We start from the raw sequence: 15,162 nt of genomic DNA, 5'->3' as shown, positions 1-15,162 counted from the left end.
GGTCAGTATCGTTTACTTTGTTGATGCATGACATCGTATCCCAATTGTGAAGGACGATGTTCATGATGTCAATAACTTGATTATCTGGTCCAGAATTGTTTATTTACAAACCACGTCATTTTGGGAGACTAGTGCTAATGCAATGTTAAAGAAAAAACAAAACAAAGATAAGAAGCACATAAGCATGAAATGTCATATTCGGAATTATTTCAGGGACGATGTATAATTTCTGAACTTTTCAGTGAATATGTTGATTACCATGAGAAAGTCAAACATTACACAAACTCCCGAAATAAGAGATTTGTGATATTTGTCATCATACAAATTTCCTGTAACATATATACCCATCTATTTACAACAAACAAACTTAGGCGCGGTTACTATCCTCTCACATGTTCATGTAGTAACGGTTTTGCTGTGTGTAACTTCGTATCATCATCATACGTCTGTCAATGTGACGGTAGGTTTACAGCGCAATTCAACATGTCTGGTGAGCGACAAACCATTCAAATATTTGTACAATCTGTAAAAACACATCTCTTCCTTCAACTAATTGCTTACCTTCAAATAGGTATAATTCAATTTGTATTCGTCGAATGGGAACTTTGAATAAGGATTTCAGTGTAACACGTGAGGCAAAGTGATTTTGTCATTTGTTTCTGAAACAAGCTATAGGTTCTTGTAATCCTGCTCATAAAGCGTTATGATGTGCTATTTCGTGAGTGAGTGAGTTGGGTTTAATGCCGCTTTTAACAGTATTCCAGTTATGTCACGGCGTGTCAGCTTACTGTGAGAGGAAAGCCCGAAGTAATGCAGGTCTCGGACGTTTACCGCTTCGGTGAAACCCACGAGCACGGGTATGGTGCTGACAAACCTAGAAACATAATCGAGACGAACCAGGATTCGAACCCACACTCATCGGTTTCTGGCGAATCGCGGCGCCTTGGACGACTGGGTCACCCGTGTCCCCGACGTTGTACTAAAACTGATATTAGACGCAGTATATGAATGTATTTTCACAGGCGACATTTGCCATGATCTCGACAAGGTCTATCCCGGGATGATATAGTGTATCTGGTGTATAGAATAGAGCGCAATATAAGTACACATTATTATTATTATCAGTATTATTATTATTATTATTATTATTATTATTATTATTATTATTACTATCATTAGTGTTGACACGAATTTGTCTTTCCATCTTTTAAATCCGCCAACGATTGCCTATGTTTTTGTGTCAGGGATGACATCGCGAATGTTTTCGTTATCTGATCGACAAGATCGTCGCCTATGAAAGTCGCCATCTTTGTGAAGCTTTACAAGATAAGAGTGAGTGTGTATGGTCTTACGCCGCTTTCAGCGATATTCCAGATATCACTGCGGGGGACACCAGAAATGGGCTTCACTCATTGTACCCGTGTCGGGAATCGAACCCGGGTCCTCGGCATCACGAGCGAACGCTTTAACCACTAGGCTACCCGAAGATAAGAACAGCGATCTGATTGGATATCGCGTTATCATTAAAAGGGGCACAACTCGTGATCAACGCGAGGTGGCGCCAGGGTCAAGCCAAGAAAAGTGGCCTTGATGTGGCAAGGTTAGACACTATAGGTAGGCTTCGATCGGAGATGGCTTGTAAGAGGCGACTCGGGGGATTGGGTTGTGAGGCTTTCGTACTTGGTTGATGCTTGTCATCGTTTCCCAATTGTGTAGGTCGATGCTCGTGCTGTAGATCAATGGTCTTGTCGAGACTCGATTATTTACTAACCGTCGTCACAAAGCTAGAATACTGCTGAGTGCGGCGTTGAACAACAAACAAACATTCTCAACGTTTTTCTTAATTGCCTATATAAGCACCCATTTGAAATAATTTTTCAGCATGTCTGTTTCATTTTAATGGGGAAACATTCAGCGAAACGAGATTTATTACAGAAATTACGGCATGAGTAAAGACTGTTTGCTATTCGGGTAAGAACAGCAACTACATGTTTATTTCTGTTTGCATATATTTAATTACAACGACACAGAAGACTCTGAAAGATTTCACACCCGAGGTAGTACTTCGCTCAGTTGCCTTAGACATTAGCCTCTCAATGTTTTCAACATTGACAACGATTGACAAAGATTTATGCCCGCTTCACTCGCTTCAATCGCCTGGTCGAATTCGGAACATATCAATCATTACGTATACTTTGAAAATCTAATATTGTTTCTTATATCTGCAGGTATATTTATAAAGAATGTTTACAGATTAACAGATCAAGATAGTATTCATGAAACGAGCGTTTAGTTACTTGATAGATGTGTCAATCATCATTAAATACTTGCCATCATTCATGAATTCATCCAGTATGGTTTCATCCATGTCAAAACCGAAAACTTCCTCATCACGCGACCGGACTTTTCTCTTGTTCGCAAACAAATACGTCTATTTATATGCAATGCATTTTGGTGCGCTTTACAAAAAATGCACGGGATTATACAATTCATCTATGGACAAAAGTATCTGATGCCAATGTGACGTGATTGCAACGCCGAGTCACAGTATTTGTGTACACTTGCATTGTGATGTCATGACATAGTGACGTGATAATATAACATGTAACTGTATTCGCTTCTCCTTGAAGATAAAGTTGGAACATGTAGGACAACAATCCGTGTCGTGTAATTATTTTGTGAATTTCTTTACATATAAAGAGACACGTCACGAGACAACAGTGTATTGTTTCCGTCATCCGGACGGCATTGTTGATGTCATTCGAATCTTATTGTGACGTGAGGTAGGAATGACGTCACACTGGAAACGAAGATGAAGATTGTTGACGTCATTCGACAAATTGTGGTTCCACCGCTGTCGCGACTTGCTATCCTTATAGGTAACCACTAAATTCGTCTCTGTATGCAAATATCTTCTTCGGTAATGAATAGAACATTATATTCGTGGTCATGTCATATTATAGTTATACATCAAGGTGACCATATCGCTAGCCCTCCGTAAGGCTTCGATGATAGCACGAAGAGCCGTACAACCAATGTAAACAAAGGATAACTACGCAAATGGAAAATAGTTTTCACTAATAAGATATTTTCTCTATGAAAGTTATCCATTCTATAAAATGTGTTTATCTTAATATGTAGACTCGTAAGACATATGCAATATCTTGAGTGAACTGTGTAAGATGTGACGAACCGTCACTTGGCGCTGGCCTGTGGCAGAGGTACTCTGCTGGCTGCATGGATCTCGTGGTAGGAGCGTAACAGTTGGGCTTTTCTTGAAAAATAGGACCGTATATTTAGTCATGCGCAGTTAAGAGGCTTATGTGGATTTGTTGGAATGGCATGAAAAACGCACGAGCCTTTTCCGATACGCCCAACATATGTCCTGTCAGTCTGAACAACGTGTCCATGGCCTTGATGCCTCTATTTATTTATTTTTCTAAAAGCGATGACCCTTTCGGTCTTGCCACAATTGTCATGGGCCATCTTCGACCTGACTATGCATGGTTCAAGTCGCATCCTGTGGACAAAAACAACTTTGCTCCTTCATGAAAAACATTGTCTTTGTGGCGAACGTCATTATTGAAAAGCGGCTTACAAACTGTAGTGCCCGGAAACATATGATCCAGTCCTTCTCAAGTGAGTCAGTTCAGTTTAAAACGCCGCATTGGATAGTATTGCAGTTATATCACGGCGTGTCAGCTTCATGTGGCAGGACAGTGATGCAGGTCTCAGACGTTTACCGCTTTGGTGAAATCTACGAACAAGGGTATGGTGCTGACACACCTTGAAACATAATCGGGGTGAAGTGAGTTTCGATTGCAATTGCAGCGACGCCTATGACGACGTGGCCACCCGTGCCCCAAGCAAATGTGGGCCATGCAATTATCTGGACATACAATTATCTGGACATACAGATATCCAGTCCCTTAATTCGTGTTCAAGAAGAAGCATCAGCGTATATGTCATATTTTGTCAAGCATTGATGTGACAGGTCATCAACCATAAATACATCGTCGCACTTTCATGATATTGTTATGGCAAAGGAGACCCATTTAACTATGCTACTGTGGTTTGACCCGTGAAGATCCGGGGTAGAATGGCCTTCAGCTCTGTTAAGAACTACCTCAGTGAGTCACTCACAATGACATTCAGGTACAGGACGTCAATATGACCAACACGATAAACGTGACGGCAGAGATTTCCAAAGTTGTCAATGAACCTATTGCGATTACAAGTGTCAGTATCAGTTGGCCGGTCATTGAAAGGTGGTTACAAAGATGTGTCCAAAAGATACAAAGGTAAATTTGTAGTTTGCTGTTGAGTGTCACTGTCAGTTTAGACACGGGACTAGTCGATAATATAACAGGTCTTGGCACACATCTTCTGCAGCTTCAGCCTTTGATGTCAACATATCACAATAATGTTTATGGTACAAATGATTATGTTTCTACCAAGATTTAAAGAGCATCATACAACTCTTGCTCAGAAGTTGTTTGATCAAGATTACAACAAGCAAGACTTCAGTAAAGCTTTCAAAGAGTTTGTGAGGTGAGGTGTGGTGAGGTGAAATGGGGTTTAACGTCGCGTCCAAGATTATTACACTTATATAGCGTCGTGCATGCACGTGTGTGTGTGTGTGTGTGGCTGCTTGTACTAGTCAGGACTGATGCCGATTTATAGTGCTAGCACACTGAGATACTATGCCCCAGTTTAACATGAATACCCCACTCAGACAAAGTATACTGACTCGGAGCCGACCAGTCCTTGTTTTAGCGCATTAATGCCGAGCGCCAGACAGGGTAACAACAAGTACCATCTTTTAACGTCTTTTGGTATGACGCGATCGGGGATCAAACCCCGGACCTTCCGCTCTCGGGGCGGACGCCCTACCACTAGACAACGGAGGCCGTCAAAAGAGTTTGTGGTAGACATGAGGAGGACATTTTGACGCATCAGTGACAGAAATGATGTCCGATGCAATGTTTTTTCCAGGTGAACAATTGACTTGCCTTTGCATGTGTTTGTGACGGGTGCCACCGATGGTGAAGGAGAGGCAAAACTATTTCGCGAACTACAGGTATCATCATAGTTATTCGCTAACGCATGTTCGTGATATAATAGGAATTGTACAATCGACTCTGTTTTTGGCAGATTTCTTATGAATACGGTAGGGGTTTTGTCCATTTTAGTTTTATACACAGTAGCGTCAAACGATAATTTGTAAATAGCAGGATGTGTCTCAAAACGTAATGATTGTTTGCATATTAAATGTTTAACGTCACACTTAGAAATATTCCAGATATATGACGGCGGTCTGTAAATAATCGACTCTGAACCAGACAATCCAGTGATTGATAGCATGAGCATCGATCCACGCAATTGGGATGACACGATGACACACAGCAACCAGGTCAGCAAGCCTGACCATCCCTGATCGCCTCTTACGACAAGAATTGTCGTCTTTTAAGGCAAGCATGGGTTGCTGAAGACATATTCTACCCCGAATTTTCACGGGAATCAAAACGTACTGAGAAAAAGAATTGAACTGTTCCCAACATGGGATCATGAAAAATTATAGTATCTTTGCTTGCCATATGATGTCACCACCCTGCCTACTGGTTGTAGGAGCCTAGTTTAATGCTCACCAAGTGGTACAATCTAACGACTTATGATCAAATTTTAAATATTATAATATTAAAATGTCGGGCAAAAGGAAGTATTCCCTTGACAATTAGATTTGACCGGAATATTTCAAACTTTATCACAAAGATACTCGGCTGAAAAAGGACCCCGAAACGCTGAGGACTTAAGGTTCAATTCAAAACACAACTTTGATACCCGTATCAAATACATCACCATCAAATAACCATTCTTGTTTGTTTCATTTAAGCCACCATCAAAGTGCAGTTTAATAAAATACAGTTAAGATTGAATCATCTGGAAATCATCAAACATCGAAATACGTTGCCACAACATACAGGTTTACTGAGAGAGCGTTGGGCATGATCTTCAGCAAACCATGCGTGTTGGTGCTTTTCATCATATCCCAACTGAGTAGATCTATGCTCGATATGAAACACTGGATTGTCTGGTCCAGAGTTGATTATTTACAGACCGCAATCATATAGCTGGAATATCGCTGAGTGCGGCGACACCTAAAACCAAATAAACAAACAAACATAGAGCAAGCACATTGTCATAATATGTTATTTCCGGGATTATCAACAAAAATATCACTATGGCAGTGACGCTATATGAACCCTGAACGTTTTAGTCAATGTGTTATAATCCCGGAGAGGATCAAGCATTAGACATACTCCCGAATATTCTGAGATGAGTGATAGTTTTGATTGTACATAGTTCCTGTTACACATATACACAAGTATTTATATGTCTCAATTACTAATCAATATCTTTATTTTCATTTCTATGTATGAGCTTTTGCTTCTGATCAATATTGTGTGAAGCGACATCATGGCACGTTATGCGTAACTCACGATCGAACAATACAGACGTGTTTACTCACATCCCAGGGCACGCCATATCTGTGAAATGTACTGTCCGTAGCTTTATCGATAACCTCAATATTTCGGGTCGAAAATACAACCTACGGTACGCGGCTGATATGGAGTATTTAGACTTACGACCTGCTAATCTTATCGTTCACGCAGTATAGATCATATTGTTGAATGCGAATTATGCGAGTAAGATTGAATAAGTACACGTAAGATGATTATACAAGCAGGACGTGTCTATCATGGCAGTCGACGATCGTGCTCGATTTTCCGCCAGCCGGCAACAGAGGACGAATGTGATGACAGCTGTCAAAGCAGACGACAGTACACGCGCAGGCGCAGACGTAACTGCGTGGATTGTCGTCTGCTTGACAAACTACGTGAAAAAAGTTTTGTCATTTGTTATGGAATCGTTTGGAATGGAGACAAGCTCGGAACTACGGCTGCCACAGTCAACGTTCGTGTCTGTGATGGAACAGGCTAAGCACATATGCAAGGATTACACATATCACCGACTGTCAGAAAAAGATATGACAAAGAAATTAACGTTTGTGGGTTATAATTCAGTGCTGTCTGAAAGCTATATCAACGCGGGACAGGTGCTGGAGAAAATGTACCCTCGAGTTTATACGGACGTTTCAAGGAAGATTGGAAGAACTATGAGCAGTACAAGCATTGTGAAAGCAACTCTGAACGACGTGTTGGACATTCTGTTCCGTGATTCCATAACTTGGGGTAAAATTGTGTCAATGTTCGCGATAAGCAGTTCATTCGCCGAGGAGTGCGTTCAACAAGGACACCCTGATTTCGTCAACGACGTAGTCGACACGGTTGGAGGATTCGTCGTCATGCACCTCGTGGAATGGCTTGTAAAACAAGGTGGATGGGTAAGTCGGAACTTTCTGAACTTAATTCTTGTGCCATGCATAACTTTCTTTTCAGTGATTTCTTAGATAATGACAGACAATTTAGAAACAAGATCGGACGGGTGTGGGGTTTATGTAGACTTGGATCAGTCCTTGATTTTGATACGTAATCAATTATATGAAACATCCGAGGTATGTTTTCTTGGTCCCTGATGTGTATTACCATGTGTTCTAAAAGCATGTGGAAACGTTTTAAAACAGTTTATTTTTTTAGCATTTGTTTTTATCTTTGTTTAAGGTAATTTAAGACGTTGTTTACAGATGGTTATTATAAAATAATATTAATATTTATAATTTGCCAGAATATCAAATGCCTAGAGCGACTGTTTTCGTTCCATGTCAGTACTGAGTGACACAGATAGCATTTGAGGTCAAAGTTGTTGACTGACACCTCGTACTTCGTGTGACAGTATCGAATTCGTAAATACATGCAGTGTTTTGTTTGTTGTTTAACGCCACACTCGGTATGTCAGCTATATGCATGGCAACAGACTGTACATAATAATCCCGACAGGGTAAATACGTTCACTGCCTACTAAATATAGCTTACAGCTTGTAGCTAACAGCCGCCTCGAGGACAACGCAAGCCTGCGTGTTCTGTGTATATCAAAAACTAGCATGTTATTGGTTAATGAAAACGAATTATGAATGTTTCACCAGCAGAAATCCTACAAGGACTAGTTGTGGCGTTTAGCAGCATGTGGTGAGAGAGAGAGAGAGAGAGAGAGAGAGAGAGAGAGATAGAGAGAGAGATTCCTTATCTCAAGTGGGGCTCGGATGGTCATGTACATTGGATGACGTCATCTTAATGTTTTGCTACAATGCGTTCATATGACGTCAGGTTTTTATAGGTAGTCGCAAAAAATGGAACAACTGAAACGAAGCAGCCAATCAGCTTAAAGCAAAAATTGTGCTCAATGACAACAACTGAAACAAGTCGCATCCGTATTCACGACGCAAATGGTATTACTATCATTTTTCATCCAAGACAAGTGGAATCGAAGCCATGAAAGCGTTGTACTATTGACCGTTGATAGCGGGCTGCACATAGAGAAGGGCAATCAGTGAAGACAATGCTATTAATTCCTGGGCATATTACGATCAAAAAGCCCAAAGCAGTTAGCCAGTATACATGTAGAATAAAGCCTGGACTTGGGCAGTCTGACATGACTGCATGTTTGAGCTGCTTTTAACGTATATGAAATCGTTATCCGTACATGCGTTGTCAATGTGACAGTTGTCCTTCATCGACCTTCGTCCTAATGTTGTCAGTGGTTGCAGTCACTGAGTCCCGGGTTGGAGAATATCAACGGATGTGCAAAACGCAGACCATTTCTATAACATCCGGTGTTCCTTCACATATCAACCTTACATATAAGTGAGTAAGGTTAAACGCCTCGTTGTGAATTAGTAAGTGAGTGAGTGTGTTGGTTATACGCCGTTGTTATCAATAACCCAGCAATATCACTACGGGGAACACTAGAAAATGGCCTTTATACATTGTGCCTATGTAGGAAATGGGCCTTAAGTGTGACGAGCGAAGCTTTTATCATCAGGCCACCGCCCCTATGCGCCTTTGAGAACCTTAAAGATCCGGGTTAGAATAGGTCTTCAGCAACCCATGCTTATCGTGAGAGGCGACTGACGGGATCGGGTGAGCAGGCTCGCTGACTTGGTTGATGCATGTCATCGTATCCCAACTGCGTAGATCGATGCTCATGATGTCAATCATGGAAATGTCAGGTCAAGATTCGATTATTTACGCACCGCTGTCATTTAGCTGGAATATTGCTGAGTGCAGCGTTAAACAACAAACAAACATATAATCAGTTGAAAAATAAATAAAACATTGGTTCCTCGCCTAAGGTCCGGTTAAATTCAGATTATTGACAGTATTTGAAATTGTTGCCTGGTTTCCCAACCGTCATATGAACATTGTTAAAAGTGGCGTAAAACGAAAATCTGTCAAAAGAAGTTAAAGATCACCCATATCTTTCATATTTCTAGACTTAATCTGCCTGATAAACCCGCCCGTCAATCAACCCCGCCGTGACATATGGTGACAGATAATGAGTCGACCGTACACGCGATGTCCTCGTTTTGTTGGGCGTGGCACAACTCCACTCACGATCTAGGGAAATGACAAAAACTGTCAATAAAACATGGCTTCTCTTGAACGCTACGCAATGTACTCACTCACGTAAGAGCACTCCGTGAAGATTTGGGTTAGAATTGATCATCAGTAACCCATGCTTGTCGTAAGAGCTTACTAACGTAATCGGGTTGTCAGGTTCACATACTTATATGATGCATGTCATGATATCCGAATTGCGTAGATCGATGAGCTTGATGTCAATCACTTGATGCTTTGATACAGATTAGAATATTAACAGACTGCCGCCATACTGCTGGGGTATTGCTGAGTGCGACGTTAAACAACAACAACGAACAAATGTAATGAAGAAAAAGAGTTAGTGAGTGAGTTGGGTTTAACGCCGATTTTAACATTGTTTCAGTTATATCGCGGCGTGTCATCTTAATGTGGGAGGAAAGCCTGAATTGATGCAGGTCTCAGACGTTTACCAGTTCGGTGAAACTCACGAGCACGGGTATGGTGCTGACAAACCTAGAAACATAATCGGGGCGAACCGGGATTCGAACCCACAATCATAGGTTTCTGGCGTGCCCAAGGGACGCAAACTCTGCACCGCGAATATTGGCGCCTCAGACGACTGGGCCACCCGTGCCCCCTAACGAAGAAAAAGAAACAACGAAAACCGAACGCAAATGGTTTGGAACATGCATGGATATGAAAATTATAGATCAACTATCAACTAACTAACGGGATCGGGTGTTCAGGCTCGTTGGTATGGTTGGTTCATGTCATCGTATTGCGAAGATCGATGCGCATGATGTCAATCACTGGATTGTCTCGTTCAGCCTCCAGTTATTTAGAGACCACCGTCGCATAGCTGGAATATTGATGAGTTCACAGAAACGTGCTACTTGAAACTATCAAACAAATGTTGGTTAGCATGTACCAGCCGGAAATGTCACAAATTGTCATAAACTGATACTACTGGAAAGCATGACACTGTCGTTATACTTGTTTTAGTTTTATGGGTAACGGCAGAACACCTCAATCTGTGTCTGTGTATATGTCACAACACATTCTATTCTTATCTTATTTTTCTCTCCATGCAGATATATTATATAATATCACGATACTCTGGTAACCATGGTGAAGCAGCATATGCATACAGACTTATCTCGCCAACTGTCAAGTGTTAACGTTTCATGTGACACAGACGTGTAGGTGTCCGATCCCCATAGCGACAAGTGCTGTTATTTTGACACTTTTCTCGCAAGGTATTACTTTATACTGAACGCCAAGATATGACTTGATGTCGTTCAAGATATATGTAAGCCCAAGTATATTTAACATATTAGTGAATGAGGCCGAGCGTGATAATCACTCTTTATGGGAAAAATGCAAATCGTTTTCCAGCATGACCCGCTCAATGACCCGTAGATATTCGCTTTATAAATGCGCTGTAGCCACGACGAATATTATGTACAGTGAACTTAGTTTATAACGAACACGCTTATATAACGAACTGACAGATATAACGAATTGTTTTTTTGTCCCGACTATATGTTGAATATATGCTTATTACGAACAAACATTAACCTTTGAGTTTGTTTTAACCGTAGTTCCATGTATAGTTTCCTGCTGTGTCCTCATGTCAACATTAATCTCTATTATGTCCAATTAAAAATGTAGATTAATATATAATGGTACCGATCAGCAAAACAACTGATAAGAATACCTCAGAGCAATACATTGTAGAAGTTCACACATACGAATGTAGAACTGATCTTAACAATGGAATAACACCATAATGCCCATCTTTAAAATGGTAGTAAACAATTGAAGGCAAATGACCAACTGCGTGAAGTACTGATACGGTGACCTCAATAAACAATAGCAAACCAGTGATTATGCTAAAAACATAGAAGTGGATATATTCTGTCTTTAAAATGCAAGTAAGGAAATTTAGTAAGACGAGTTCTATTGATGAACAACTTCTTTATTACAATCAGTGCGGTGTTTCGGTGTCTTACTTCATCACACCAGCTTCTAAATGCCACTGAAAGAAGTTAAGGAAATTCAGTCGAAATGCTTATAAGTAACTAAAATTCGTGGTCCTGGAGGAGCTGTGCTTCAGGGACCATGGTGTCATTAAACAAAAATAATTTAATAATGAAAACATGGTGATACGTTCACGTGTTCGTCAGCTAGTTGTTAGTATAAATGACAATAAAAATATCAAACCAGAACAAATATACAAGTTGAGTAGCTTAGCAACTGTATAACAGTAATACAAAGAATGTAGCTAAATGAACACTTTGACAAGATATTGACAAGTCGGTTGTGACCAATGAATGCTTGAGAGTTAAAAAAACTGAACACTCTAATAAGTGAATAAACTTGAATGGGTTAAAAATGGAGAAATAAACACAGAGGGCCTATCGCTAAAATAAGTCTTTTGTACAATGATATAGACGGAAATGCCTGAATATGAAACTAGTCTAATAGACTCAAAACTCAGTCTGGGGCACGGGTGACCCAGTCGCCTGATGCGCCGCGATTCGCTGTGCAGAGTTCCGTCCCTTCGGCACGCCAGAAACCTATGATTGTGGGTTCGAATCCCGGTTCGCTCCGATTATGTTTCTTAGTTTGTCACCATACCCGTGCTCTTGGATTTCACCGAAGTGGTAAACGTCTGAGATTTGCATCACTTCGGGCTTTCCTCCCACATTAAGCTTACACGCTGCCATATAACTGGAATACTGTCAAAAACGGCGTTTAACCCAACTCACTCACTCACTCAAAACTCAGTCACATTGGAGGCATTGAAGTCCTGATCTTCCGAAAAAAGGGTACTTGACCTACGGAATATCTAGACTCACAATCATTTAAAAGGTACTTGAACAAAAGAGTAACTTGACTCCCTATCGTAAATAGGTATTTAACCGAAACTCGATAATCGCGCGAAAGTTAGTTGTCCACGGATTTTTCGAAAAACGGAGTATGAAAATACGTAGCCAATACGTTTAGCTCAATACAACCAGAGAAAGTCAGTATCAGCATTGAATTGCCCCCATTATTACTTACGAACGAAACCTGAGTGTCGAATGGCCACTCAGTACAAAAAGTAGTAGTGCGCGGACCTCGTAGAGAACAACCTGCCCTCGTCAGCCCGGGGATGCCATAGGAAAAGTGTGTCATCTGATATAGGGAAAACCCGAATTGCCAACTTACTACTAAATCAATAAAGATGTAAGTACCAAAATAAAGCGCTTAACATAAGCTACCCAACGGCACCATTAATGAGTAAGGTAGCAAACATATATCAAATCAATACATGATAAAAGGGTGCCATTAAACCGCAAGAGAATAAAATTTACGGGTCACTAATTAACAAGGAACGTAAAGACAATGGAGACCGCCGGAGTTTGCCGAACGGTGACGACGCCGGGCAATTAAGAGAGAGGACATTCGTCACCACTCGCCCCTTTCCGTAACCTGCAAGAAGACTCGTCCCCTTATCGATGAATGTTATTTGCGAAAATACGCCAAACCAATAAGAATGCGCGTATGATTTCAAGTTCGTCGTCAAAGAATCCCTCAGAAATATGTTTTTGATTTTACATATGTCTTGCATCTAAAGCTATACCAAAGACACAGTGAATGTGTTCAATCATACTGTATAGTTGTGCATGTCCAGATGTGCTTTAAATTGCATCTGATGTATATATATATATATATATATATATATATATATATATATATATACTGTTCGGGGAATCAAGCACTTGATTTGTAGTAAAATAGACATCGATAGTGTGTGAGTGATTGACAGGTCGTGTAAACACACCGCTTCTGTGTCAGGTGACAGTCACCGCGAGACACACGTCAATCAAACACCTTGCAATCCAAATACTTGTCAGTCGCGTGAGCCTTGTGGTTAATATCTGAGCGATCTAAATGCCACGTCTATGTTGAAGAATGGGTGTTACGATCGTCTTGTACAATAGCTTTGTGGAACAGAGCCCTGTCGGGAGCAAACGTGCTGTAAATCAACTGCAATCCGAATATTTGTACCGATATATTACGTACGCCAAAATGTGTGATAGGTTGTTCACGTTCTTTAATTAAGTATTTCCTGGGGCTATGGCTCCATGATGAATAAATTCGATCAATCAGAAGTTCATTGTGTGTATGTATATGACGTAATAGTCTTTAAGAATATACTGCTGAAGGCTTATGCATCATTGCATAACTCATTTTTGCTTCTTTTATTGTTGCATTGGGAAAGAGTGTAAACTCTGATTTACGACGAGGTCAGCAATAACGCTGATATACCACGTGGAACCAAAAATAATAGAGTAACGACAAAATCTGAGTGAGTTGAGTTTAACGCCGCCTTTAACTGTATTCCAGTTATATCAGGGCGTGTCAGCTTGATCTGAGGGATTTGCCCAAACTCTCAGAGGTTTACCACTTCGAGGAAACCCACCATCACGAGTATGTCGCTGACAAACCTAGTAATATAATCGGGTCGAACCGGGATTCCAACCCACATTCATACGTTTCTAGCGTTCTCAAAGGACGCAACTTTACACAGGGAAGTGCGGTACCTAAGACGACTGGGCCATCCGTGCAGCCGACACACGATTTGAACAAACCATTGGGTGGTGGCCTGGTGAACACGAACGATGGGTTTGGCGGTAAACAAATATGTTACTCATTTCATTTAGCGTTGGATATTATAAAAAAAACACATTATCAACAAAAAATATTCCATGCTACGTTTCCTTTCCAGAAGGGCCTCGACAACGCCTTCAAGGAGAACAAGGATGTCATTAGCCCCACCTTACTCATCGGCATCATCGGGGCCGTCGTCGGGGCCGTCGTCGGCGTCGTCACAGTCACCATGTCCTGCATCGTAGAGCTCAGGTGACAGCCGGACAACGCCCCTTGTTTGAATGAGAACGGCTAACGTGTTGCGGAATGTACTATGCCAGAATGTAAGCCGAAATCACTGACTGCAGACAGACAGGTTGAGTGTTTATAGGAGTCATGTCCGACGTAATCAGGTGTCTTTCCATGTCAAGTTACCGGAGGAATAGAGCATGATTGTGCGTAAGAGAATTCACCAGTTCATTGACATCGTCTACCCGATTCACCATCCCCAGGAGAGGTATACCGGGTTCAAATTAGTTAATTTTCGTGGACATTGACTGTCATTCAGAATGGTCTAAAGAGACATTTCAAACTTGGTAATGATATTGGACAATGTCCTTATGAAAGACTAAACGAAATGGCCGGTTGACGGTGCCATTTGCTACCTCGGTGACCAGCTGTACTCGACCAGTATCTGCTTCTGAAAACCCTTATAATGAAAATATCATAGCACGGGAACCATATTTTCCGTGTTTGTGTGTGTGCGTGCGTGGGTGCGGGGTTCGATTCCCCATGAGTATAATGTGCGAAGACAATTTCTGGTTTCTTCTGCTGTGAGACCCTGGATATTTGTTGAAGACCGAGTTTTTTATTTCCAAATTGCCATGACAGAGTATAAACGTATGTCCTAATTAATGACCAATAGCTTCGTGCTATGCTAGCTGGCGTTGCTTGATATTCAAAACGC

At 41.1% G+C, this 15,162-nt stretch overlaps 1 protein-coding gene across 1 annotated transcript; it reads left to right on the top strand.

Moving 5' to 3' along the window:
- Positions 1 to 6,760: 6,760 nt before the first annotated feature.
- Positions 6,761 to 14,663, top strand: LOC139448480 (bcl-2-related ovarian killer protein homolog B-like). The gene is made up of 2 exons (XM_071230027.1): positions 6,761 to 7,405; positions 14,335 to 14,663. Exons 1-2 carry the CDS (start codon positions 6,761 to 6,763, stop codon positions 14,470 to 14,472), a joined length of 783 nt encoding a protein of 260 aa, XP_071086128.1. The 3' UTR covers positions 14,473 to 14,663.
- Positions 14,664 to 15,162: the final 499 nt, after the last annotated feature.

Source organism: Haliotis cracherodii, unplaced genomic scaffold, assembly GCF_022045235.1.
Source record: "Haliotis cracherodii isolate W230 unplaced genomic scaffold, xgHalCrac1.p SCAF_7, whole genome shotgun sequence".
NCBI lineage: Eukaryota > Metazoa > Mollusca > Gastropoda > Lepetellida > Haliotidae > Haliotis > Haliotis cracherodii.
Note: the sequence above shows the minus strand (reverse complement) of the source record. Positions and strands in the feature narration are given on the sequence as shown.

Excerpts from the sequence above, each read along its gene's own strand:
- LOC139448480 (XM_071230027.1), top strand. The coding sequence starts at position 6,761 with ATGGCAGTCGACGATCGTGCTCGATTTTCCGCCAGCCGGCAACAGAGG. Across the intron at positions 7,406-14,334 it reads TTGTAAAACAAGGTGGATGG|AAGGGCCTCGACAACGCCTT; the intron begins GTAAGTCGGAAC and ends TTTCCTTTCCAG.